This window comes from Amblyomma maculatum, chromosome 11 (genome assembly GCF_055883805.1).
Source record: "Amblyomma maculatum isolate TAMU_Amacu chromosome 11, ASM5588380v1, whole genome shotgun sequence".
Lineage (NCBI taxonomy): Eukaryota > Metazoa > Arthropoda > Arachnida > Ixodida > Ixodidae > Amblyomma > Amblyomma maculatum.
The window spans coordinates 30,005,313-30,030,267 of NC_139354.1; the positions used below are offsets into that span (position 1 = coordinate 30,005,313).

The following is a 24,955-nucleotide window of genomic DNA, read 5'->3' on the forward strand; positions in this document are numbered from 1 at the left end:
AATCAACATGACCTGCGCTTACTTGCATGCATTATATTATACCCATCCCAATGAGCAAGCACTCTAATCTGATCCCAATAATCACCATCAGCACAGCATAATTAAAACTTAAAAACGACTTCCAAAGTCCTTCGTTTATCAACTTTTGCACAAAGTGTTTCGGTCTATTTTTTTCCACGGATTTGTACACGTAAGCCAATGGATTGTAAAATAGCAAACCACATACATGATAAGCAATGGCAAGTTTCCCTTCTTTGATTTACTGCTGATGTTTCTCAGAGGAAATTAAAGAGAAATCCAGTACTCTTTGGATGGGTAAGAATCTTTTTCTCATCATACAGTGACACGAGACATACACTAAAGAAAAAAAAGCCTTGCCTACCATTTTTTTATTTTACTGTTGAGCTATTAGTTTGCAGTGCTCTTCACAGCAAAGTGGATCATTTAGGTGTTCATTCAGCGTGAATTAAGGAGGTAATCAATATCAAATTTACACTAAATACTCTAGCTGCTTGAAAACGGAAATTTTGTAGCAGTCTTGCAATGTATTGTACAGCAGGCCTGCTAATATGCACACAATGCCCAGGACTACTACATTGCCCAGTACACACACAACTGCTCAGATTGTCATTCAAGTAACACAAAAATTCCCTGAAGATTCTCCCGAGCACTATTGTTCTCAGTGGATGCACCTCATCGTAACCTGCACAGACAGTTCCAGCACTTTAATGACCGTGGTAAAGATAGGTACAAATAAGTATCCACTTGAATTCAGATTTAAAGATATCCAGGAGGTGTATACAGCTACCTCAAAACTAAGTAGTAATGAAGCATTCATTGTTATTCAAGGCAACAATTTGGTTCAACCTAGTAACAGGTTCATGCCTTGAATCACATTTATGTTGGTTTCAGCGCGCTACGGAACCACTGCTAACACATGAAGGAACACTAACAGACAGGACGAACAGAGTGCTCCATTTTATCTGTTCTGTTTCTTCATGTGTTAATAGTGCTACCACAGCATGCTGAAACCAACATGCAGAACTAACTAGCCCCAATCCTAGCACTGCTTAAATTACAGTGAATGCTTTGTCCCTTGTAAGCTTTAAGGCAGCCTTATAAACCTCATGGATAGCTTATGTAAGCAGGACGACAGCAGCTTTGTCAATCAAGCAGTCTTTCATTGGCAGCTCTACGTATGAATTTATGTGGACAAGTTGAGAAAATTACACCACCTCAACACACTACCTTGATTACACAAAAAACAAGCGATGAATATCATCAATGAAAACCTCTCAAAGGAAAGTAAAAACAACTATGCTGCTCGTTTTAAAAGGCTTGCAGATCTTGGCGTCAGAGAGAAGAGTAAACATAGCTGTACACCCTTTAGTATGCTTATCACACCTGCAACTGTGCTTCTGTCTTGTTTTCAAGACAACTGTTTCATACACAACTCTGAGTTAGCTGAAGAAAAATGGCTTGAATGGTTGACAAATGGTTTGTGGGGGCAAGCACAAATGGTTAAAGGTTGCCGAGGTTTCAGATGACTTAGGTCACATCAGTAATGGGATTAGCCAGCCCTATGTAGTACTCATTCTATGCAAGGCTCATTTACGCGATGTTCCAGGACCTCAGACGACGGTGGAACATTTTGGAAAACTGAGGCCCTTGCACTGAACTCTCGCCTCAAGAAGGGTGTGCCCCTTCATCACCCAGAAATATCGATAGATCAGACAAGCCGCGTTACTTTGACGCTGACTGCGCAGTTTGCAGTCTCGTTTAAAACAAGCGCGAAAGGAATATTTCTCCAACAACAGCAACTTCAGATAGAAAGCCAGCAATTTCAAGGCTGGGTCCCTCAGTTTAGCCCGGCATCGCAAGGTTTGACAGCTCGAAGTCCGGCAAAGGTTTGACAGTTTGGAGACGGCAGGGTGTGCCGCGCCGCTTCGCTTGGGTAGGGCGCGTGAGAAGGCAGAAAAAAGGGCGCTGACCCTGCGGTGCGGTTGACGCCGTCGGTGCTGATGAGCGCCAGTAGCCGCGCCCTGATGCTCGGATCGGCGTCATACACGGCATGGATGGCCACCGACTTGCCCCGCTCGCAGCCACTGTGCTCGACGTGCGCGAAGTACCCGACCAGTAGTCCCACGACCAGGCCGAGCAGCGCGATGCCCAGTCCACTGATCACTAGGTTGCGATGCGACACAACTCGGATGTCCTCGGTCGTCTTCTCGTAGATCTGCACCGCGCCGCTGGGCTCGTGGTCGGGCCATGTCATGGGTTCGCTGTCGGCGCCGTTGTCTTCGTCGCGGTACGGCCGGTACTGGGCGCTCATGCTGGACACCTGTTGCTCGTGATCTTTGGCCGCTGCTCGGGACGACGCGCCAACGCTGCGCGCATGACACGTGCGACAGCCCAAGCGCGGGGTTTAGCGGCTCCTGCGTCCGCCCGCGGCAAACTTGGCAAGGAGACACGCCGAAAACTGCCAGGAGCAGTTACAACCTAGCGTCATCCACCCCGCCCGCAAGAAACCCACCACACCACTCCACTACCTGCCACTACTACAGTGTCGCTAGTTACCATCATTACTACCCCTGCCGACTAGCTCTGAACTCCATAATCACTCCGAAAGAAGGGGACTTCCGCACAAGTTGTCATGGCGCTGCGATCACAAAGGTAAAAAAAAAAGAGTGGAAGAAAAGTAGATAAAAGTTGTGTACAGCCTCGTTACAGACAACGATGGAGGAAACAAATTTATTTTTTTATGGTACAGGTAGTTCAACTTTATGTGTAGTGCCTCTTGTATCGTGCATACGTGCTATGTGCTATGTGCTATGTGCCATCATCACCATCATCATCAAGCGAAAAGAAAGTGCTGAAAGCCGAAAGTGAGGCAAGCGAGGTCACTCCACGTGCTCCGCAAGCTCCGTGGTGTACGCTTTTAATGCTTTTAATCGGTTCGCAGTAGCGCGATTGTTTGTCGGCTATCTCAGCGGTTTCCCATAAAATGGGTCGGCCGCCTCGTGGACGTAAGCGTCGGGCGGCCGCAGCCCCCAAGCTGTCCAGGAAAGACAAGAGGCACTGGGTAGACTTCGGCGAGGAGCACCCGGCCAACGAGCGGCCGTCGGCGGGCGATCGCGCGGCCACCGTGATCGTGCCATCAGAAGACCGTGCCACAGAGTTCCACGAAGACGATTCTGGTGACTCCCCGTCAGAGGAGAGCTCGGCCAGCGAAAGTGATGATGCAGTGGATCAGCTGCTGGGCACGTTCGGTGGCCGGCGCACAGTCGCCGCTGCAGACAGTAGCTGTGACGACGGCTCAGCGAACGAGGAGGTTGGGCCCGACAAGGAGGGAGATAGCGCGCCGCGCGACGTTGAAGCAGTTGAAGGCGGCGACAACGCGAGCGACGCCGGCGAAGACGAGGAACAGGTGCTGTAATAGCCATATCTTGGGCTGTGGTGTGCTTTTCCGTCAGTACTCTTCCGAAAGTGCGAGAGAGGACGCACTGTCAGCATTCAATGTACGGCTATAGTCAGCGCGCGTGAAAAGCTCGCTTTTTCTTATTCGTAGAGATTTTCGTCTAGGCAGACATGTCCATTGCACATTTTTATCTTCAGTGCAGAAATAATCTTTTTTTCTTGTCTGTTAACGGAATAACCCCTTTCATATTGTTTTACAGATACAGGCAACAGGACACATGAGCGCTGTCCAACAAACACCACAGAGTGGGCCGAGTGGTTACTGTGTCCAGAAAAGATATTGTAGCCTGTAGTTGTTGAAAAATGATGCCGACACCATTTCGCTCTTCGACTCAGCTCTTGCTGCATAGATTCTCGTCCCAAACAAATAAAAGCGAAGTAATATGCTAACACCTGTATTGAGGGGAAAGACAACATAATTAGGGGTGAAAAGACCGTGTTATTATGCCATGATGTAATGAAGCAACTTTTGAGTAGGCTCTGCACAGAAATTCGAATTTAGTTATCAAATTGACCAATTTTTTTGTGCTGACACGTTTGTCCCCCATGGTCAGTAACAATGCCTCTTTAATCTCGTGCACCAGTTATTTCCAATCGTGATTTGCATGATTTGTACTTCGCATCTGCAATAGAAGTGTAGACATTAGTCTTTAATTTGAGTCTACTCTTACACCGACATCACGCTAGCTGTGTTCCAACTGGCTCAAGTACAATTAGTTCTGTAGATCCCTGTCCCTTATATGGGTGTGAAAGGTGCTTGGGAGGTATGTCTCTCATCATGTCTGTGTTTTGTCAATGCAGGAACTTCCAGTGCAAGGAGACCCTTTCTTGGTGCACTTCGAGTGGGATATCGAAGAAGAGAAGTTTCCTCTTGAAGATGCCCAAAGGACTCGCACTGAGCTGAATTGGCCAACATTGGGACAGCTGCGCATTACAGGAGTGCAGGTTGGGCATATACATCATCTTACATTCCTGGTCACACTGATATCTTCGTGAAAGAATGTTTATGATGGGTCCAACAAGTTAAGTATTCTGGAAGGGAGAGCATGTAAAAGGGGTTGCGATACAAGGAGTGGAGTTGTTTCGCTGAAGTAGTATGAATTTGCCACACAACTTTTCATCCAAACGATACTGGTGCACTCAAGTTTTTAATTAGAATTTTCTAGTTCATAAAAAATCTCATGTTTATGCCCTTTCATGACTTTTTTTTTATACATTATATACATATACACAGCATAGAGGCATTTTAATCAACCTAGTGTTTCGTGCCCTTAGCTGCTTATGCACCATAAAACCAAATGCAGCGGAGTAACGACGTTCTCTATTAGCCAAAAAATAAAATACATGAAGCTAATGTAAGGTGCACCTGAGTAGAGAAAGTTGTTTCAAGCACTTGCTCTATTGTTTTATAAAATACAGCTGCAGCAGTTTTTCCCAATGCATTGCCACTTTTGCCTAATGAATTTCAGAAATGTCAATAGCTGCCCATGGGCAGTAGCTCTAGATTAATATGAAGAATGTAGCAGGTATGTCCATGAAGTGCTTTAAAAAGTTTTGACTTCAGTCACAAAAGGAAACCTAGGTGGAGAACACTGAGAAAGGGATGCTTTGGTCACCCCAGGGGAACCCTCGAGATGTCCCACTCGTGCGGGCTCAGGGCAAAGATGGCCTGTGGCTCAAGAGTTCCCTGGCCGTACCTGAGCTGACGCCAGTCCAGACGGAGTTCCTGTCGGTGCTGGCCTCGTACAAGGACCTGTTATTCACCGAACGCACAATTGAAAATGGTGAGGAGCTGCGTGCTGCTTACTGCCTCCATGCACTCAACCACGTTCTCAAGGTGAGTATGGTTGAGCTACTTCCAAACACTGGGACATTGAGTAGAATGACAAATCAGTGTACTAGCGATAATTGCTACTATTGTTCTGTCCCATTTCGCAGCGTTGAAATGTTGAGCGTGCGTAACTTACAAAAAAGTTTAATACCTTACTCTGCTTGTAACGCTTTGCTAGGTCTGAAAAGTGAATGTTAAACTTGGGCATTAAATTGCAGCGCTGTTCAAGCCCCTGGGGCACCCCCGTCTCCCCGATTACTGTCAATAATTTACTTTTTTTTTTCTTTTGTCGTCAGCGAGAGCAAAATGCAACCAGTGATCTGCGTTTACTTTTCCAGTCATGGGAGCAGCCAAAATAAAACTGCACTGTCAACACCCTTGTCATTTGTGCATTCGGACTTGCCCAGTCCGCTTGTCTGGCTCGGCCTGCTAACTGAGGAGGATCTTCCTCTACCCTTGTTCAGTGCTCTTTCATACCGTGTAGCTATAGTCTTTCTCTTGTTCTGCCCTGTTTCTCCAAACCAGTAATTCCTTTTCTTGTGTGCCAAACATGTTGAGTGAGATTTGTACTACTGAGGAACTATTTCTCCAGAGTGGTAATAGTCTGACATTCCTTGATTTTTCAGTTTGTCTTCTTTTTAGCCCAATTGAAGCAGCTGTGCGCTCGTGTCGTCCTATTTGTGACAGAGCCGGTCCCGCGTGTTGCACCACAATGCGCGGCTGCGTCGAGGTGCCACGTCGGAGCTGCGGGACCAGGGTTTGACGCGCCCTCGGGTGCTGATGCTGCTTCCCTTTCGGGAGTCGGCCCTGCGCACGGTCAAGCTGCTTGCTCAGATGCTTCCGGCAAAAGAAGTGGCCCACATGACACGGTCAGTGACACGCCCGGCATCGCGGTTAGCTCTGGTGTTTCTTCTGCAAAGCTAGCACCTTCGACCTTGTCACTGTACTAGAATGGAATTCAGGAGAGGTGATAAACTCACTTTTTTGCAAGGTCACCAATATTTTTGAGATCTCTTTTTTTCAAGGAAGTGATTCCGTACAAGTTATGGTTTCGGGCACACAAGTACAGCTACTGCAGGAAATGTGCTTCTGATGATAACTTTAGATTGTTACCGCAAAAGGTTTTAACACTTTCAAACCTTTCTTCGGGAAGTACAGCAGGAATGTTTATAACCTCGAGCACAGTTCCAAGTTATAAAGAGTAAAGCGCTTTTTTTTAATAAAGATTTGGTGAAGGTGTAGATGAGAATTGAATGAATAAAGGCTCAAGTAAAGCTGGCATGTATCAGCAGGATGGATGCCAGACCATTAAAAAGGAGGGTAGTTAAGGTTAATGACAGGTTTTTTCTTAACAGATTGCTTTAAAGGCGTCATTACTCAAAATATTCGGCATCGGCTTTGTTAGCGAAAAGTCGTGAGCATGGCACTGGCAGGTCGTTGCTGGCAGTTGACATGGCCAAGCACCGATTGTTTGATGGTTTGTGCACCCTAATGAGACCACATATCAAAGTTTGGAGCAGCTGCCAACTCTGGTTACTGATTTAAGGTAGAAAGGTGGAATCAGAACCAACCTTCCAGTGCTCTTGTCTGCCGATTACATGCATGCAAATGAGGAGCCTCAGTTACACTTCACTTTGTCATGCATAGCATGTCTAAAAGGGCCTGTGTGTCATGGGGTGCTGGTGTTATCACCATTTATGTTTGAGCATGTAGCAAGCGCACACATTATCTGCAGTGCTTTTACAACATTACCAAAAACACACTAAGGCAGTATTTGTTTGTGGACACGCAGGTTCCTGAAGGAGTTTGGCTGTGAAGAGGAGAAGCACCGTTTTCTGGAGCGTCCAGAGGACTACGAGTACACCTTCAAGGGCAACACGGATGACGCCTTCCGGCTGGGGCTGAGTGTGTCCGGCAAGAGCCTGCGTCTGTACAAGGACTTCTACGCGTCAGACATTCTGGTGGCCTCACCTCTGGGGCTACGGACAGTGGTGGGGGCCGAGGGTGAGAAGGACCGGGACTTTGACTTCCTCTCCTCCATCGAACTGGTGGTGGTGGACCAAGCCGATGTGCTACTAATGCAGGTCGGTACTGTTGCTCCTAGCCTCACCGAGTGTGCTTTATGGTCTTAAACATCTTGCCTCTCTCTCATCGACAAGGGATCGTGTTGCTAGTGTAGCCTTTGTGGAGAGTCCGCTTTTCTTGGGCCAGAATCGGTGGAGACGATGCATGTTTTTGATTTGTTGTGATGGAACCGGCACACCGCGTCAAAGATTGCTGTGTACTGCACGATGTTCGCCACGTGCCGTATTTTCAAAATGCATGCACTATGCGCGATCGTATGCGGCATGCATGCCCATTTCCTGCAATTGCTGCGGAGTGTTTGGCCGCAGCAGTCGCACTTGAAATTTTTACCAGTACCAGTATCAAGCCTGCAACTGCAAAGCCATGTTATAGCTTCCTGCCTCTCACGTCAGACGATCAGTGATAATCGGGTCAATCCTCCCATTGGGCCTCACTTGAACGGAGCCCTAGCTTTTCCTGTATCTAGTAGGTCTCCCATGTGTGTGTCATCTGCTGCCGAGGTTTTCATACACGCTTTCAACGACAGTATACTAGTTCTTTGAACTTTGTCACGATTTTAATTTTTTGACTCCATTTTGCTTCCATTGAAACCAGACCAAAGCTTTGGCCTTGCAGTGGTTGCCGACAATGTGTTGTGTTTGCAGAATGGTATGGAAATGGTCTGGAGATGATTTGCACTATGCTCAAGAGTGTATTCTGGCTCACTGCCTGTTTGCAGTATTTCTTAGCATGAATACAATTAAACATGGGAGGTGGGAGGAGAAGGAACTGTCCATCCTAAAGCAAATGTGTGTAGTGAAAATTTCATTTTTTTTCTTTGTTGCAAGATACAAACAGGGCCCTCTCTCCAGCACTGATCCATAAATATTCATCTTCTTTGGCTAAAGCTACCCTTTCAGTCACCCTGGAATTTCTTTGATAACCTGCCTACTCTAGAACAAACCCACATTTTGGTCCATTAAGGGTCCATTGTGTCCTTTGGCAAAAAATCAGTGAGTGGTGTGGAGTGGGAAAAAAAAAGTATTTGACCTATTACATTTCAGGTTTGGTCATTAGTTTAAGGCACAGCACTTTCAGTAAGCTTTTAGTAAGTTAGAGTGGGCATGCTGCATTTACCTTAAGCTTAGAATTCATTGCTTGTTCCATTGCCATTACCACTCACCTTTCCGCATTTTTGTCGCACCTCACAGAACTGGGAACACGTGGTGCACCTGATGGAGCACGTGAACCGACAAGCAGTGGAACCGCACGGGGCCGATTTCTCGCGGGTGCGCCTATGGTGGCTCCATGGCTGGGCCAAGCGGTTCCGCCAAACGGTGGTATTGAGCAGCGTGGCACAAGCACCCATATCGGCCCTGCTAAGCCGGCACGCCCAGAACTATGCGGGCCTGGTGGCCTGCGCCAACCCCATTGTGCCGGGCTCCATTGCAGGTATGCCTAGAGCACAGCCTTTGGGTCAGCGAGGCCCTGAATTCTGTGCACTGCGCTGTAAAACACTGCAGTAAATCTTGTAAATGGCAGCGTTGCTATAGGCAGTACAGTAATGCCTCGTTGATACGAGTCATAAATATGTGGAAGAGAAGTTTTATCTGAATAAGAACATACAATTCAAGCTGTTGAATTTCGAAAAATGTAGCTGTTGAACGAAGTACTTATCAACTAACACTTCGTAAGTATGGTTGGTTTATGGGGTTTAACGTTCCAAAGTGACTGACTACGGGAGGCGCCGTAGTGGCGGGCTTGGGAAATTTCAACCACCTAAAATATGCGTGCTTTTACTTAGAGAAGAGGAGCGAACAGAACAGAGCCACACACATTGTCTTGACTTGCCTTTGAGCACACTCTGTAATTCAAGCAAAGTGATCTCACATAATTCGGTTTTATTGCCTTTGTAGCAGTGTCTCAAAACAGGTTTGCTGCATCATTATATAAAGAACAACTATGAATGGTAAAGACATTGGCTTCTGTAAGCCTCATGCCTTTAATGCATCTGCTTTAATCACTGTACACAGCTGCCTTCTGTGTTGCTTTCCAACATAGAGATTCGATGCAGTCCTTAAAAGAACAAACAACTCTGAGCCGAGTTCCAGGCACACCTCACAGAGAGCTCACTGTAGACTTCAGTCCTCATCATAGAGCCAAGCGTCACACAGATAGGTGACATCAGGCGACAGCCATTCCACATACACCTTACAGCCGCACTGCTTGCACATCGCGGCCTTTGCAGAAACGTCTGTAAAACTGTCCTCTCGCTTCTATTTCCAACAGAGGTGACCGTGGCCCTCACTCAAGTGTTCCAGCGATTCGACGCCACGTCGGCCACAGACGTGCCCGAGGCCCGCTTCCGCTTCTTCACAGAGAAAGTGTTGCCTCCGCTGCTACGAGAGGGCTCCCGGGGCTGCATGGTGTATGTGCGTTCATACTTCGACTTTGTGCGCCTGCGAAACCACCTGCGGTCGCTCGACGCCAGCTTCTGCCAGATCTGCGAGTACACGCCCGACGCAAAGGTTGCCCGTGCGCGCGGTGTCTTCTTCACTGGTCGGCGCCGACTGCTGCTGTACACGGAGCGCTTCCACTTCTATCGCCGCTACCGGATCAAAGGCGTACAGCGCCTCGTCTTCTACGAGCTCCCCACGCTTCCACAGTTCTACCCCGAGCTCTGTCGCATGGTGGCCGCGGGTGGCGGCGACTGCACCGCTCTCTTCTGCCGGCAGGACGCGCTACCACTGGCGGCCGTCGTGGGAAGCACGCGCGCTGCACGACTGCTGCATGGCGCCCGCGACCTGCACGTGTTTGTGTCGGCCAGCCAGTGAGTGGTGTCAATGGTTAAGTCGTCGGGGGGTCTCGTCTGACGAGTCTGACGTGTCGATGCCAGAGTCTGGAAGTTCCGAGCCAACCAACTCTGCAAGCAGCCCACTCAACTGGTCCAGGAAGTTTGACACGCCATCGTAGCCTGGAATGAGGAGGTGCCGTGTTGTACCGACTGTGCTGCGGACAACACAAGCGCGTGACTTCAAAACATACTTACCAGGAAAGTTGTTGACGTCGATGATGCAGAACCGACCAGAGCCCTTTTCGGCGATGATGTCGATGCCGAAGAGGCGCTGCCCCAGCTGTTGCCGCATGGTGTCCACCACAAAGCGGAGCTTCCGTGGGCATGGCATTGGAATACCCTGAGCATCAAAAAACCCACTGTTTGTGCTGTGTCCACCAGGGGACCTCTTCAGTAGTGTACAAAGACCACAAAACAAATAGTATCACCTCTTTGTCGTGAGATCGTAACTTAAGAAGAATCCTGCCATGCCAAGGGGTAAGCAGGATGACACATCTGTAAATGTTTATCATGTTGAACAATGTGCTAAGTCATGAACTCTTGCTCATAAGCCATGAACTAACTTCTTCTGCATGATCCTACACAACCTTGGTTTACTTCCGGTGGGTGCACTACGCTTGGTCGAAATAAAAACGGTTGCATTCTTCAAAAGCCAGAAAACATTTGCTGATGCATACACAAATACCACGCCTGCACAAAGAAGGTAAGGACAAACAAAGTAATGCATAAGAAGTGTCCCAGTCGTTTTTGCGCAAGTTAGAAACTCGTGCAAACAAAGGTACTGAGTGGTGCTCATTAAAGTTTACTGCAGTTTGGTCACTGTGTGTCACAACTAGAGTAGAAATGCAATGAGCCCTGCATAATGATCAGCTACCAAAACTAGATTATGATGCTTATAATAATGCTGGTACTTATGATCCGGTGAGAATAGTGTGTCTTAACCCTTTGTGGTCCTTAGTCGGGTCCCACTCGACAAGCTTTTCCATGATTGAATTGTGCATGTTTCGGCTTGCTATGCAGGATGCATCATCTCTTAGACAAATACTAGACTAGTTTTTCTTTTTTTTTCATTTCTATGTAAATGTTTGAACTAGAGGGTGGCACATAAGTGTTTTGGAGCTTTGGCAGAAGCAAGCGTCTAAGTGTTCCGACGTTCTGTTTACATGCCGCTGGCAGCAAGCTTGGCTGCATTCTCGCCGAGTGCTTTCTATGGCAAAAATTTTCAAGCTTTCAGTCAAGAAAACTATGTGCCCCCATCAGATGACGAAGACAGCGAATCCAAGGAATCAAGTGGCAACAGTGATGACTGCACTGGAGCCGGTGATTCCGGTGACACGATAGCACGTGCAGCTGTCTGGACAGTCTACACGAAAAATTGTCCTGACCACACCCATTCTCTTCACTGTCTCAAACCTGGGACCTCACGTAAGCACCACCACACCTAACCTTCGAGTTGGACTACTTTCAGGTGTTCTTTACGGACAAACTGATTGAGGACGTTGTGCGCGAGACAAACTGCTATGCGCACAAGAAAATCTCGACTGCCAGAGCACTCAATTTGGAAGGATTGGGAAGATGTATCGTCCATAGAGAAATTCAAGCACCTTTTAGGCATTGAATCCGAAGCCCAAACACAAGGCGTACTTCAGCCAGCACATGCTCAAGAAGATGCCATTTTTTCCCCTGCATGTTTTCACACGCAAACGGTTTCTATGGATATTTTCGATGCTCCACGTTTCTCCGAACTCAGGTGCCTCGTCCGACCGACCAACTCATGGCAGCAAGGAGAGGGACATCGTGCACTACAGTGATGCAAAATGCAAAGAGCACTTCAGCACCGGACCAAAAATTTATATCGACGAAAGCTCTGTCGGCTTGAAAGGACAAATTTCGTTCCAGTGCTACAATCCACAGAAGCCAACAAAATGGGGCGTGCGGGTTGATGTGCTTGCCGATTGCTAAATAGGCTACATTTCTGAAAGTGAGCCTTATTATGGCAGCACGACGACCGACAGTCTCTGCCACCCGGAACTACCATTTACGTGCAGGAGTGCTCTGCATCTGCTTGAGAAATTGCAGCTAGCTATGCCAGGAAGTGGTTACCGCCTTTACACTGACAGATTTTACACTTCCTCAATTCTTGCAGAAGAATTACTTCAGAAGAGCGTACTGCTAACAGGCACTGTAATGAGAAACAGGAAGAAAATGCCGCCGCGACTAGGAAAGGCTAGATTGCAGGCCTCATTCCATCAACAAGCTCGCAGGCTGAAGCAGCAAATATTGAACAGTTTGCTGCAGAACAAAAGGGGGCAGTGTTTTTTTTGCCAAACGTGCCTTCAAAAATCCCGGCCTGCGCCCTGGGGAATGTTTCCACCGGTATCAAACCCTGCCAAAATACCGATGAGGGTCTTGGGAAGGAAAAGAAACCTCAAAAATAAACATTTGCAGAGATATTGCTGCACAGTTATTTGCTTCGCGGCACCGAAAATGGGCAAAATAGTTTCAGACTGGAACTGCCGCGAAGCGGGAGGGAAAAGTTGGGGACTGCAATGGGTTAACTAGACAGTGCAAGAAGGAGACTGTGCTTGCCACATTTCCCTCTTTGACTAGCCTTCTGTTCTATAGTGGTAGCGATAGCGAACTCTGAGTGCTTTGTTTGAAAACGATACTACTCCACATTTCTCACTGCTGTACGAAGTCTTCTCACCATATAAGTAAAGCTCTGTGCACCTCGAAGCTGAAATTCCTGTTTAATGCTGCTTCTCTCACAGAGATTGCTGAAGGTGGAACTGCCTAACTGGCAGTTCTAACAAACTGAAAGTAATGGCGATGGACAGTGCTCAATGTGTTTTACTTTTTTTTTTTTTTAATGAAAATTCCAAGAATAGTGAAGCAGTTTCATGCATTGTGTGGAATAGAAGAAGCCTCTCTGCTCCTTTTGCTTCCCGGTGTTGCATGTTATGCTTGCATCATTCGATACATGCAGGACGTGCAACAACGAAGCATGGAAGTAGCTATGTCCATTCAAGCTTAATCTACTGGGGCACACTGAACCCAGAATAGTGCATTCATCAAAGGCAAAGAGCGGGATTGACTTTGCAGCGACATCCGCTGGTAACTCTCGCTGAGAAATTGAATTTCCGGGCTCTGCAGAGTTCAAAATATAGGTCATGGAAAAAAAAGGCAAAAAAAAAACACCCCTAGAGTTATCCTTCGATTGTACTTGCAAGCTACACAGTGTACCAACTGTGCTAAGTTAACTGCAGCTGTGATGATCAAGGCATAAAATTGTACTTAACCATTCAGTTTGCTCACTCATGTATGTATGTATGTATGTATATATATATATATATATATATATATATATATATATATATATATATCAGGCAATTCCAATAATGACCACAGTCTCATCCTCTTATCATAAGGTTTCAGCTGTTCGTCTTGATGTTCAATCTTTGCTGCTGCCACACGATTATTGTTCATCAGAATGACGAGAGTTCTCCAAATGGGCCTTGTCTCAGAAGGCCGAAACTGGCTTACTGAGGCTACTTTAGAGAGCGATTATCAGAACTGAATTTTACAGCGATAACTTTGACTTTGGCACTAGATATGCGACGCTGGTGTAGCTGTCCGCACGTGAATAGAGTGAAAGGGCGTAAGAGAGGAGAGCAGGATAGCTATTCGCGCTATGTAGCTCCTTTCTTCCTTTGACCGAATCTGTTCTCATTGCACATGTAGCACAAGGCAGCGGCTATTGCTACGTTCTCGAAATTAACACACCATAACTTTTCTCCAACCTTTAAGGCGAAAGCCTTACTTGGGTCATGGTGAAAATCATGCGGGCGAGGTCCGTCCGCGAGATTCTGGGGTATCGGTGGGGTTCTGTTTAACCTTTAAGAAAAATAGTGATAGTCGGCGATGGTTACAGCATTTAGTGATGATAGAGATAGTGACGATGATAGTGAAAACTGATGACAATTATGATGACAATGCGATTATGTCCGGCACACTCTCTGTATTGAGAGACTCTCCCTCTCTAAAGAGGAGTCGGGGACATTCTAGGGATCATAGCATGTTGGCCAAGAGGCTTTTGCCTTGCTGCACATAAGGTGACTTAAGCGCTCCCACGAAATTTTTGAAGCCAAGGATGAGCAACGAACACACCAGCAATGGCTGCATGGTCACATACGCACGAAACTAAGCCAATAAAATGTGGGCACTCGCCTCCAAGACAGCGTGGGCATTGAGCGGAGAGCTCGAATGTGGCTTGGACACATCCTGACTGTTGAAGAAGATGGTGGGCAGGTCTCCAGCCACAAAGTCCTTGAGCGACGGCCGCCAGGTGAGGTGGTAACGCTGGCCGAGCACGTACACCTTGAGCAAGCGACCCTCGTGCGGTATGAACTGCTGGGCCACACAGGCACCCTGCAGGTCGCGCAGGCCGTGTTCGCCAAACACCAGGCACATCTGGTGGGCCCGCTTCATGCCGTGCGACACTAGCGGCTTGCACACAATGGGGAAACGGACGCCCCGTTCCCGGAGGGCCGCCTGGTCCGCCACCGGGTCCGTCCCGCTCAGCTCCACAAAGGGCGGAATAAACACCCACTCTGCAAAAGCGACAGGTTGCAGAGTTGCGGAGATGCTAGTAGCATGCAAGCTACATAGAGATATACCATATTTTGTGGTGTATAAGAGGCGGTATTTTTTTTCATAAAATTTTCGTACTGCATTCTATAGACAAGCGTCATGTTTGTAAGCAAAGGTGGCGCTGTGATCGGCAACGACATGGGGTGTAGGCAAAAACACAGCGTGCCTACACAGCGCAAGTGACGCTGCCTTCGAAACTAGTTTGCGCGTGCGAATATCCTGAAGCATAAGCTTTGTTTGTGCTTTGAAATGGTTTGGTTTATCCCAGGAGAGTAGTTCACTTTTGAAGCCGATTACTGCTGGAATTACCCACCGAAGAGCTGCATTGGCTTCTTTCGCCGTGGCCTCAACAGCGCGCAGCTGCTGTGGGCGGCTGAAGTGACAGCTCAAGGTAACTGCAGTTACCTTCGCAGAAGCTTTTGCGTCCTTTTCTCTACAAACATACACACGGATCGTACTGCAGGTGAATGGGATGTTACAGAGCGGCTTCCCTGCCTTTGATTAAGATCATATGCACACAGAATATCGTGTCAGAACTTCTTATGACTTGATAGTATATAGTACAACAAAACATGCACAAGCTGCAGGCGTTTGGTATTGCGTTCTTCGTCATGTGGCCAAGCAGCAACCACAAAAATTAATAGTTGCAAACTAAGTGATCAAGTTCCAATGCAGAAGCGCAATGCATGTTAGCTGCGAAGGCAATCCGTCGCCGAAGGGTCTACTTCGCGCTCAACGCTGCTGCCCTTTGCTCTCTTCATCTGACCACAAGAAACGTGAAAACAAGTGCCATTTTCTTTTTTTTGTGCCTCATGGCACAACCAACCGCACCACAGCTTGCAAGAATATTGAGAATTATGCTCGACAATACAGCAAGCGCCGCACATCCAGTGCAGACGGCTTTGGCTTTTGCCTACACCCCGAAAGTCACTGCTGACGCCACGGGCTGACACTTGTTATAGAACTGTGCGTCTTATGTGCATTTTTTTTTTTTTTGTTTGTGCAACATTCCTAGGTGAACTTTATTGTGAAACAGTGACGATAGCGACATCTGCAATTGCAATACCTACGGATGTCTCACAGGCACCAACAGCATTAGTACTATAAAATGCCAAAAGATGGCAGCATCCACACTCCTCACCCGTATCAACTGTCAAGACAAGCCAGGGCAAGCAGACTCGATTTTCCAGCTACGATTTACAACATTGTTTGGTGGCTACTACATACGTGTTTTCCAGTTATGTGTGCTTTGCCGCGTGTGTCAGAGTGCCCGAGCCCAGTGATGAGGAGCACGAAGAGGATGCCTCAGCACTGCCGCGAGAAATCCAGTTTTTGATTGCGCGTTCGAAGATGAAGCTTTTCGATGATTTGAGTAATAAAAAAGTGTTGCTGCTCTCACTGTGCGAAAGCTTTTGCAATCATGAGTGTTGCCTCTTTTTTTTCTGTCAATCATTTGCATGTAACGCATTTTCTTTCAAGCACAGAGCGTTTCGTGACTGTCGCGCAAGCATGTATATATAGTTGAGTGCTACTGTCCTAACATGGGTAAACTGTGGTGCGTCTTATACAAGGACGCGTCATATATAAAATATTTTGTTGACAGCCTTTAAATATGAGGGGTGCATCTTGTATAGCGGAAAATATGTTAACCACTGTAAAGCTGCATGAAGACTGCACTCTGATACAAGAAGTGCTGTGATTTGAGCTCAAACTTGTTCGCAAGTGATACAAGTGTAGCCGCGCAGCTACCTTCTTCCATTTGAGAATTTGAACTGGAGAAAAACGCAAAATAAAACCTTCCATATCTTTCCGACAACTACCTAGTACTATGCCACCAAATACAGTAAGTGCCTTGAAAATGGCTTATGCTTATAATGATGCTTTCCAATTAGCTGCAAGCATTTTACAGAATGATACTAACCAATTGTTCCGACAGTGCGTGTGTGCTAGCCCTTTGATCTGAAACCTTTATGGAATTCTTTCTTTCCTATCAACCAATAAAACACTGGCACTGCAGAAAGATCACTGGCCTGGCAGGTGATGACGCTTGAAAGCACCTGAACTGCCTCTTTTTAAACTAAAGATTTTTAAACTAACCTATGACAAACTAAAAAAGTTCTCCAAAGATAAGTACACGTAAGGCACCTAATGGAATTCTTTCTGTCCTATCAACCAATAAAACACTGCCACTGCAGAAAGATCACTGGCCTGGCAGGTGATGACGCTTGAAAGCACCTGAACTGCCTCTTTTTAAACTAACTAAAGATTTTTAAACTAACCTATGACAAGCTAAAAAGGTTCTCCAAAGATAAGTACACGTAAGGCACCTATACTAGTCTTTGTTCAGCACTTCTTGGTTTGTGCACAAGAAAAGTATATTTTTTATACAAAGTACATTTTCTAGTGAAAATTGTGCTTTAAAATTTTTTAGAAATCCGATCGTGGCGCATGAAACTTGGGGGAAACAAGGTTTCATCGGAAACCGAAAGACCTTACGTTATGCTGTGCCAACAATATCCCTTATCAGCAGCCCCGAAAGACTCGCGTGTATCACATGTAGGTTTGATGTCCGCACTAAGTTATCTCTGCCGGCTTAAAGATTGCGGCAACACACCCTCCAATGCATGTGAGGCACTTCAGCGCCCATCACACCGACAGGAACTGTAACTTCCCCAACGGCTATGCACAAGAATGCCAATGAGGAACTAGAAGGCACTTAACAAGAACAGGAAGCGATGCTTCGAAAATACCCCTACTTGCACGGCACCAATGCAAGAATGACTGTGGCTCAGCGATATCTCCACTGAGCCAACATAAAGATCCAGTGGCAACAGCAGGCTGCACAAAGCAGAGGAAGCTAGGTGTTCCATTTATTGTATTTTGTCATCATCACACAATGCTGACTTTATACAGGGTGTCAAGCGACCGGGAATTGTCAGGGAAATTTTATGCACCGGGAAAAATCGGTGAAATGTCAGGGAAACCAGCAAAAATTTTGCCAGGAAAAATGGCACGATATATTCTGCACTGCATTTTCATTTCAAGCTGGTGCACAGCAAGTATGTTAATCATGCAGATTTGTTTTTTTTACCTGTCTCTTTTTACGGTACGGCCGCCGTGCCGCAAAATGAGGCGCAATATATTACTTTGACGCTAGCGCATAGCTGAGCTGCCATAATAGAACCAATACGCACGTGAGGTGAGTACTCAATAAAATATGTGGAAGCGCTGCGAGAGAGAAGCTTGCGACAAATAACCACGCCGCCAGCGGTCAGCGCAAAAAGCGAATGGTGAGCTGTGCTGCCAAATGCGCTTGCTACCACACGTGTGCAGCCACATTGAATTAGATCGGATTGGCTCGGCTGAATGCGAGGTGGGCGGCTCGCAAACGATGGGCCCACGCTCTGAGGCTGGCATCAGTGCGCTTTTAATTTTCATTAAACATTTGACATTCTTAAATGGCCATTAGTGCTAATGACAGCCTTTTCACTATTGTAAATTGCAGCATATGATTAATAAATAGCTTTTCATTGTGAATTATTCATCTATGCTCATTATGATCAGCAGCTACATTTTTGAGCTTCTTCACTGGTCAGGGAATTTGAATAGAAATAATCAGGGAAAACCAAAAAGTCAGGCATTTTGAAAATAGGGGTTTGCTAGACACCCTAATATATGCAAGTTAACATGTCTACTGCATTTAAGTTTCGTTACAATGCCTTTGCTACATCCGGTACATTCACCTCAAGCCTCACTACAAAGGACACCATCATTGCGTGGAGTGTGGGTGAAAATACACACCACAATGACACACATTCTTTTTTTTCTTCATCCTGTTCACTGGCTCACATCAGGCCCCGAGTGCCACCTGCTCTGGCTCTACACACTGCCTGTCTTATGGCACAACCATTTCCGGTTTCTAGTGGCCTATGGCTCTATGTTAAATGTCAGTGGGTTTCACCCATGAAGTGGATTTTTCTTTTCGCTTTCTTTTTTCCTTTTTAAAAACTCAGCATTGTCATCAAACGGCACGCAAAGTTTTCGTTTGATTCTGTGGGCTACCCACGGAGCACAAAGCATCGCCCTTTAATCGAGACAGCCAAGAGCGTATGGCCACTCTTTGCATTTGTAGTAAAATCAAACGCCTGAAGTATTCTCAATGCCGTTGATACAAACGTATGCATCAGAAAATATACTAGTATGTGAGCAGGAGACCTCACTTTTTCAGACATCTTTTCTGTTTTTGTAGACTTTTTATGCACGCCTGACAATATCGCACTTTTCACGAATCGATGAAGGTGTGCTTTGAAAGGTCATCTAAAAACGCACATGCATTCCCTCTTATAAGTGCACTTTGCCCACATGCCTCATAAGGGGAGTGGATACAGATGTTGCCTCCATGGCTACAATAGGAGGCTGGCGCATTCAGTCGATTCGGAAACATGTGAGCCTAACTGGCCATCCTTCACTGCAGTCAGCCCTGAAGGCTTTGTTGCGCTGCATTGAAACTTTCCTCACAAGGAGGAAGAAGTGTCAGAGAGGACACAAAGTACCTTCAAGACAAGCCTGTCATGCTATAGCAAAGCAAACGCTGTAATTCACCCTTCTCGGGTGGCGCTTCGTACAAAATGGCAGCATAGACACTTCCAGAAAATTAAACATGAAAAAGTATGGTGGCAAAACAAAAACTCATAACTTCTGGAATTAGGTGCCTCGTGCACCAGGTAGTGAGCTGGGCAAGTTGAAAAAGAAGTGGCATTATTTGCAAATATAATCAAAGATCAGGTTTGCTGAATTTAGCACTACGCTAAAATGCTTTGGCATATCAAAAGCATTTATTTTATTTCCGTTAGAATGCTTGCACAGGCTAAATAAAAGTGTGAACATTAAAAAAATCACTCAATTTTTGCAACCTTTGCAAATAGACAATGTTTAATGTTGAAACAATACACAAAAAATGTTAATATCCAATCAAGTATGATTTGTACTGCCAGTACAAATCCATTAAGAGAATGAAAGCGGGGACTGTAACATTACGATTAAGTTAACATGTCACTAAAATAATGGCAAAAGCTAGGTCTAATAGATATTTGGAAAGTACCATCAATGCAATCATACCACGTTCACTAGCGATAATCAGAGACACTTGCGCTTATATAATTTACTATCATTGAATCATTTCAAAATGTCACGGCAGAAAGGAACCACAAAAATTGAGTTTGCAAGAAGATGCCTGCAAAGCTGGCATTCTCTAAACTGGAGTGTGCAGCTGTTGCAGCCTTCACTACGTCACTAGTTAACCGTGAGTCCGAGCACGAGACTGAGTGCAGTGCTGCGACCTGAGTAGAAAAGCCAGGGGAGACCAAGTGCGAGCACAGTAGAGGGCCTCCTCACCTGTGGAGGCCAGGGGGCTCTGTTCCACCAGGCGGTACTGGTGGAAGCGGTTCAGCACCTTGCGCACATTCTCCAGGGGGTCCACCACCACCACGCCCGGGTGCGCCCGGCAGTAACGCTGCGTACCAATATCTCCTCACTTTTCCGACCGACTAGGGAGCTCCAGTGATGTCGGTACATATTCTCCACAACTGCAGCAAGCTTACACTTGCATATGCCAATTTGTTTTTCTCTGCACCCTTGCACTCGTGTGACTAAAGGAGCAGCTGCTGACTTGCCTATGCATTCCATTCAGCTGTTGAGTTCAACAGTATAATGAATCATCACCGACTAGACCACATTTATGTGCACTTAATTACACTGTCCACAACTTAAAGAATAGCTCGAAATAACCAATAGCCAACCAATAACCAATAACAACTAGTAGTGTAGCATCACAACAAAACGAACAACTCATAACCATCCTCTTGAACTTTGTGTCTACAGAATGCACTGATGCATGTAACTATGCTACACACTGTCCCTATGCAGTGACAGTGCAATAACTAACTGATGTATGCTAGAAACACACTACCCATCCCATATCACTCATTCAAATGAAGTGGCAGTTGCTTCAAGCGTCTGAACACTGTGCTTTCTGTTTCTGTGCATAGGGAGTAAACAAGCAAAATTTCAGTCACTTTGTGTGATCATTTCTGTACACCATCACTAAAGTGGGGGAAGCTAGTCTATAGGCATAAAAGATGCCTGTGGTAGTAAACAATATGGTCTTCCTTCCTCTGCAATAACAACTTAAGGGTATGATTATAATATGGTACATGAACATTCCAAAGCTACATCGACTAGGACGAATACCATAATGGCACGAATGGGTAATTTAGTCCTGTGTGGCTTGGTTCTTCACAAAGGGTGCAACGCTTAAAAAATGCTTCTGTGAGTGCCGCTTTGCTTGCATTCTAGTGCAACTTGGAAGATTCCCGAACCTCACTGTCTATCTTTCTTCTACAGCTCACGCTGGAAATTTAGCTGCAACAAACAGACAAGTACAACCTAATGTCCTTGTACATTTATGCCATTTCCGCGCAATTCCAACTAGCTCAAACGGCAGGTTTAGGGCAAACAAAGCACTAGTTGTTCACAAAGAAATCGCATTGAAACCTTCACAGAATGAGTGCACTCGGCATTATTCACCTCAAACTCGGCCGTGATGCGTTGGCACTCTGCATCCCCGTGGTCGGCCCGCACCAGGATGTCGCAGAACTTATGCACAATGGCTGCCAGTGGACCCTGCTCCTCCAGGGGTCGGCTTAGGTCCAGCTGAAGTAAGTGAGCACCATTTGATATCTGGGTGTTCAGCGTTGCCACACGCCAAATAAGAAAGCACAGGACAAACCACAGAACTCGTCCCATGTGGCTTCCAGCACTTAAATGACGACCATGGGCGATGAAGGAGTCAAACAGTACTCTACTGTGGCCTTTATCCAAATGAGCTTCTTGACCGAGCAAAACTCGTTTTACAATTCATTCCAGTTTAGCAAACCCCTGAATTGCTGTAGTCAGCAGCAGCTGCACCATATAGCAATGAAAGAAGACCTGTGCTATCTTTCGTTCGTCATTCTTCGTCACCAGCTAAGGCGAGGCCACGCCCACTATTTGTACATTTAAGCTGATGCATGATGTCGCTTCAGGTGATGGCAACTGGTGGGGAACGAAACAGCTATAGTATGCCTGCCCTATGTTAACATCTTTCTGAGCCGCACAACACTGAACAGCCTCATTCCTCCACATTTCACGTTTCTAAATACGCCTTTAAATTACGGTGGACAGCAAAGAAGACACGAACAACCATATTTGAATTCCAGCTGCCGTTGACAAAAACATCCTTAAAGCTTACTAGGTGCATACATTATGTGGCACTTGTCACTGTGAAATAAACACGCACCTCTTCTACCAAAAGGAAACAACTAGAGTAAGGGTGGGCTAGATAGAGAACTACAGTGTATGCAGCAAGGTTTCTCTGCTCACCACAGTTTGTTGCGAACAGCTGTCATGGAGCCAGCGTAAGCTATCTATTGTTATTCCCTGTGATAAAGGAGGGAATGATCTTACCTTCACTAACTCCAGGCCATGAGACCTGCAAATAAGAAATAAAGCACTGAGTCTTATCACTGGAACGATGCAACACATACATGTGCACGAGTACAATAGAACAGAAGCAATGTCAAGCCTTCAATACTGCAAATGATCAATATCTCCTGGGAAACAAACATAACAGTGCAGGCAGAACCAAACAGTGAATTTTTATGTTCTGGTGTTCTGGGTGCAAATGTGCTTGTCTTCAGAGTGTTGGAGAAATAGCGTGCCCATCAGCTTCCGCCTGCAGATGCTAGATCATATGGTCTTCTTAAGCTGCACAAATTGAGGATTCAGTGCTCGGCAATGTCAGCTGCCAGTCACCATCTTCCAACGGCATGCCCGTGATGGTTCGCTTGCTCAGGCGACACCAGATTTTCTGAGTAATGGGACCTTTAACATCATTGCATTAAAATGTATGTATAAGAGAGTAAGCCTCTGAACTACTGCCTGCAGGTAAGTACTGTGCCACATTATTGAGTTACTATTACAAACAATCTAAAAGTCTTTCTTTTTTCTGTAGTTCTTTGCAAATGTACAAATGTTGTAAGCAGTGTTAGAGCATTCAACTGGTTTTAGCACATGAATGCTTAGGGCAAAAACTGATGTAAAAGCAGTCACATAGCTTGAACATTAAGCACCGAACTGAGTACATCTGTCTAGGTGAAAGCGCCAAAGTGAAAATTTGGTCTCGCGTTTCTGGCACTGACTATTCCAAAAATTGTTTTGGTGATCTGTGCAAAGCATAAATTCATTGCTAGCTAGCATGTTTGCAAACTGCCCACTGATCAAAAACGCTGCACTATTCGCACTGTCATTTCCTCTCAACGATTTAATACAGTTTTCCTTATAGGCAGGAGATTTTTGTATACTGAACTCTCCCCCACGAGGAAAATTGCCCTTACCAACCACTTGCGCTTTACATGGCACGCATAGGCTATCGTCCTGCGATGCACGAAACAATATTTTAATGCTAGCTGTGCCCACTATAAATGAGCACCATTTTGAACAGATCTACGCACGAGGCAATCGAAAAGAACTCTAATTAAAATCGCCAACATTGAATTTTATATCAGACATCGCAAAAGTGTATAAACTAAAATCCAAACAGCATTGACTAGCACACACGGAATGCGATGCCAATGTGCCACCTGAAACTAGTGTCTTAACTAGCAGGGTGTAGTTACACTGCCCCCCTCAGACGCCGCCGAAAACATAGCTCGCAATCAAATGCAGGATCCAGGCACCGCGACGCTACAGCAATTGGTATGCGCGGATCGCGCCGGCCACGAGTGGCGAAGTACGAAGTCTTTCGAAACTGGTGGCGGCGACCAGGGGGGCGGCACCTGCAGATAACGGCGGCGTGCTTACGCGCAGGCTTGCTTGAAGTCCTCTGTGCTCAACTCTCGGCTTTTCTTGTCGCCCCACCAGAAGCCGACGCGAGGCCGAGGAGCTTCCATGTTGCACATGATGACGGCGTGCCGCCGTCTGTCAGCAGCACATCGCGAGCGGCTTGGACCAGCGGATGTCATCACCGGACGCGCGCCGCTGATGCGGCAGCGCGAAAGGGCATCATGTAACCCAACACGCGCCTTGATGCAGAGACACGCTGCTGGAACGCGTCCGGCCGTAGACCGCCAAGCAGCTTGCGATGCACACACACACACACACTCACTGCTGTGCTGCCTGCTGCTGTCAGCTTGCGCCGGCCTTGGCCCGTCAGTCGACGCTAGCCACTGCGAGCCACGATGTAGCCAACAGAAGGCTTGTGTTTCTGTACTTGTGTTCTGTGGACATTCTTCAAGGCTCATCCAATCTACTGAGCATTTTTTTTTTTTTTCGCGAAGCACGGCTGTAGCACGGCGGTATTCTAGCCACTGTAACGGCGGCACGGCCTCTTTAAATACTGTCGTATTTATGATAACATATCTGGTCGTTCACCTACGCCCTTTACGCTTTTGTCATGCTGGAATGAGCTCATCGCTAGGGTGGCTGGAATGAACTGGTTTTTCTTTTTTTTTTTTATCAGTCTCCACGTTTGGAACCACCGAGATTATATTTCTTGAATCCTTGAGAGCCATGTTTACAAATTCTTGCAGTTATTTGAGCTTTAAATTTTCCTCACGCGATGACTGCAGTGTGAAACATCCGTGTTCGTTACCTTCCGCGCGGCGCTGCTTCAGTTTCGTTTTTGAATTGGCGGGCTAGATGAAGCGTTTCTGGGGCATCTGCTCGGTACAAATGTTTAAGCTGAACTGCAGGAAACGTTGCAGTAGAAACGAAGTACAGAATAACAGCCCCAAAATAAGACATTAGGAGATGCCGCCCTCCTGACCACGATATATGTCCTTGAAATAACATCAAGGGTCACGTGCCCTCAGCTGATTGTGGGCGCCACGAGTGAATGTCTTTTCCGTCGTTTTCATGCTTTTTGTGCTTTTACTTACATAACTCATAATTCCAAGACAAAAAAGACAACAATTAATTAAATGACGTGTTGAGAATAATTAAAGTCTGAAATCAACTCGACAAGCTTCTACTCCGTCATTGCT

General features: G+C 46.3%; 3 protein-coding genes across 4 annotated transcripts in view; 1 reads left to right on the forward strand and 2 right to left on the reverse strand.

Moving 5' to 3' along the window:
• The window catches only part of LOC146173304 (putative N-acetylated-alpha-linked acidic dipeptidase), a 29,289-nt gene extending 26,754 nt beyond the window's left edge, over positions 1-2,535 (reverse strand). The window contains exon 1 of the mRNA XM_084583758.1: positions 1,992-2,535. Coding sequence (XP_084439884.1) covers positions 1,992-2,332 — 341 coding nt within the window. The 5' untranslated portion in view covers positions 2,333-2,535. The remainder of the gene's footprint in view (positions 1-1,991) is intronic.
• A 325-nt stretch (positions 2,536-2,860) lies between these two features.
• LOC146173305 (U3 small nucleolar RNA-associated protein 25 homolog) lies at positions 2,861-10,886 on the forward strand. Its single transcript, XM_084583747.1, has 7 exons — positions 2,861-3,427; positions 4,279-4,422; positions 5,099-5,314; positions 5,996-6,177; positions 7,101-7,392; positions 8,584-8,824; positions 9,662-10,886. Exons 1-7 carry the CDS (start codon positions 3,005-3,007, stop codon positions 10,204-10,206), a joined length of 2,043 nt encoding a protein of 680 aa, XP_084439873.1. The 5' UTR covers positions 2,861-3,004; the 3' UTR covers positions 10,207-10,886.
• LOC146173306 (inositol-tetrakisphosphate 1-kinase-like) lies at positions 9,257-24,180 on the reverse strand. Of its 2 annotated transcripts, XM_084583749.1 has the most exons (7): positions 23,775-24,150; positions 22,380-22,404; positions 21,462-21,587; positions 20,271-20,388; positions 14,454-14,836; positions 10,422-10,566; positions 9,257-10,346 (listed from the first exon to the last, which is right to left on the reverse strand). In XM_084583749.1, exons 1-7 carry the CDS (start codon positions 23,933-23,935, stop codon positions 10,213-10,215), a joined length of 1,092 nt encoding a protein of 363 aa, XP_084439875.1. In that variant the 5' UTR covers positions 23,936-24,150; the 3' UTR covers positions 9,257-10,212. The 2 variants fall into 2 exon arrangements, with proteins under 2 accessions (XP_084439875.1, XP_084439874.1); XM_084583748.1 differs by having other exon boundaries at positions 9,257-10,566; positions 23,775-24,180.
• Between the last annotated feature and the right edge of the window lie 775 nt (positions 24,181-24,955).

What these genes read in the sequence shown, in the direction of transcription:
- LOC146173305 (XM_084583747.1), top strand. Translation starts at nt 3,005, where the DNA reads ATGGGTCGGCCGCCTCGTGGACGTAAGCGTCGGGCGGCCGCAGCCCCC. An exon ending in TGCGCATTACAGGAGTGCAG is followed by an intron (nt 4,423 to 5,098) that starts GTTGGGCATATA and finishes TGGTCACCCCAG; the next exon opens with GGGAACCCTCGAGATGTCCC. An exon ending in TGTGCCGGGCTCCATTGCAG is followed by an intron (nt 8,825 to 9,661) that starts GTATGCCTAGAG and finishes TATTTCCAACAG; the next exon opens with AGGTGACCGTGGCCCTCACT.
- LOC146173306 (XM_084583748.1), bottom strand. Translation starts at nt 23,935, where the DNA reads ATGACATCCGCTGGTCCAAGCCGCTCGCGATGTGCTGCTGACAGACGG. An exon ending in GACTTCAAGCAAGCCTGCGC is followed by an intron (nt 22,405 to 23,774) that starts GTAAGCACGCCG and finishes TCTTATTTGCAG; the next exon opens with GTCTCATGGCCTGGAGTTAG. An exon ending in ATGGCCTGGAGTTAGTGAAG is followed by an intron (nt 21,588 to 22,379) that starts GTAAGATCATTC and finishes CACTTACTTCAG; the next exon opens with CTGGACCTAAGCCGACCCCT.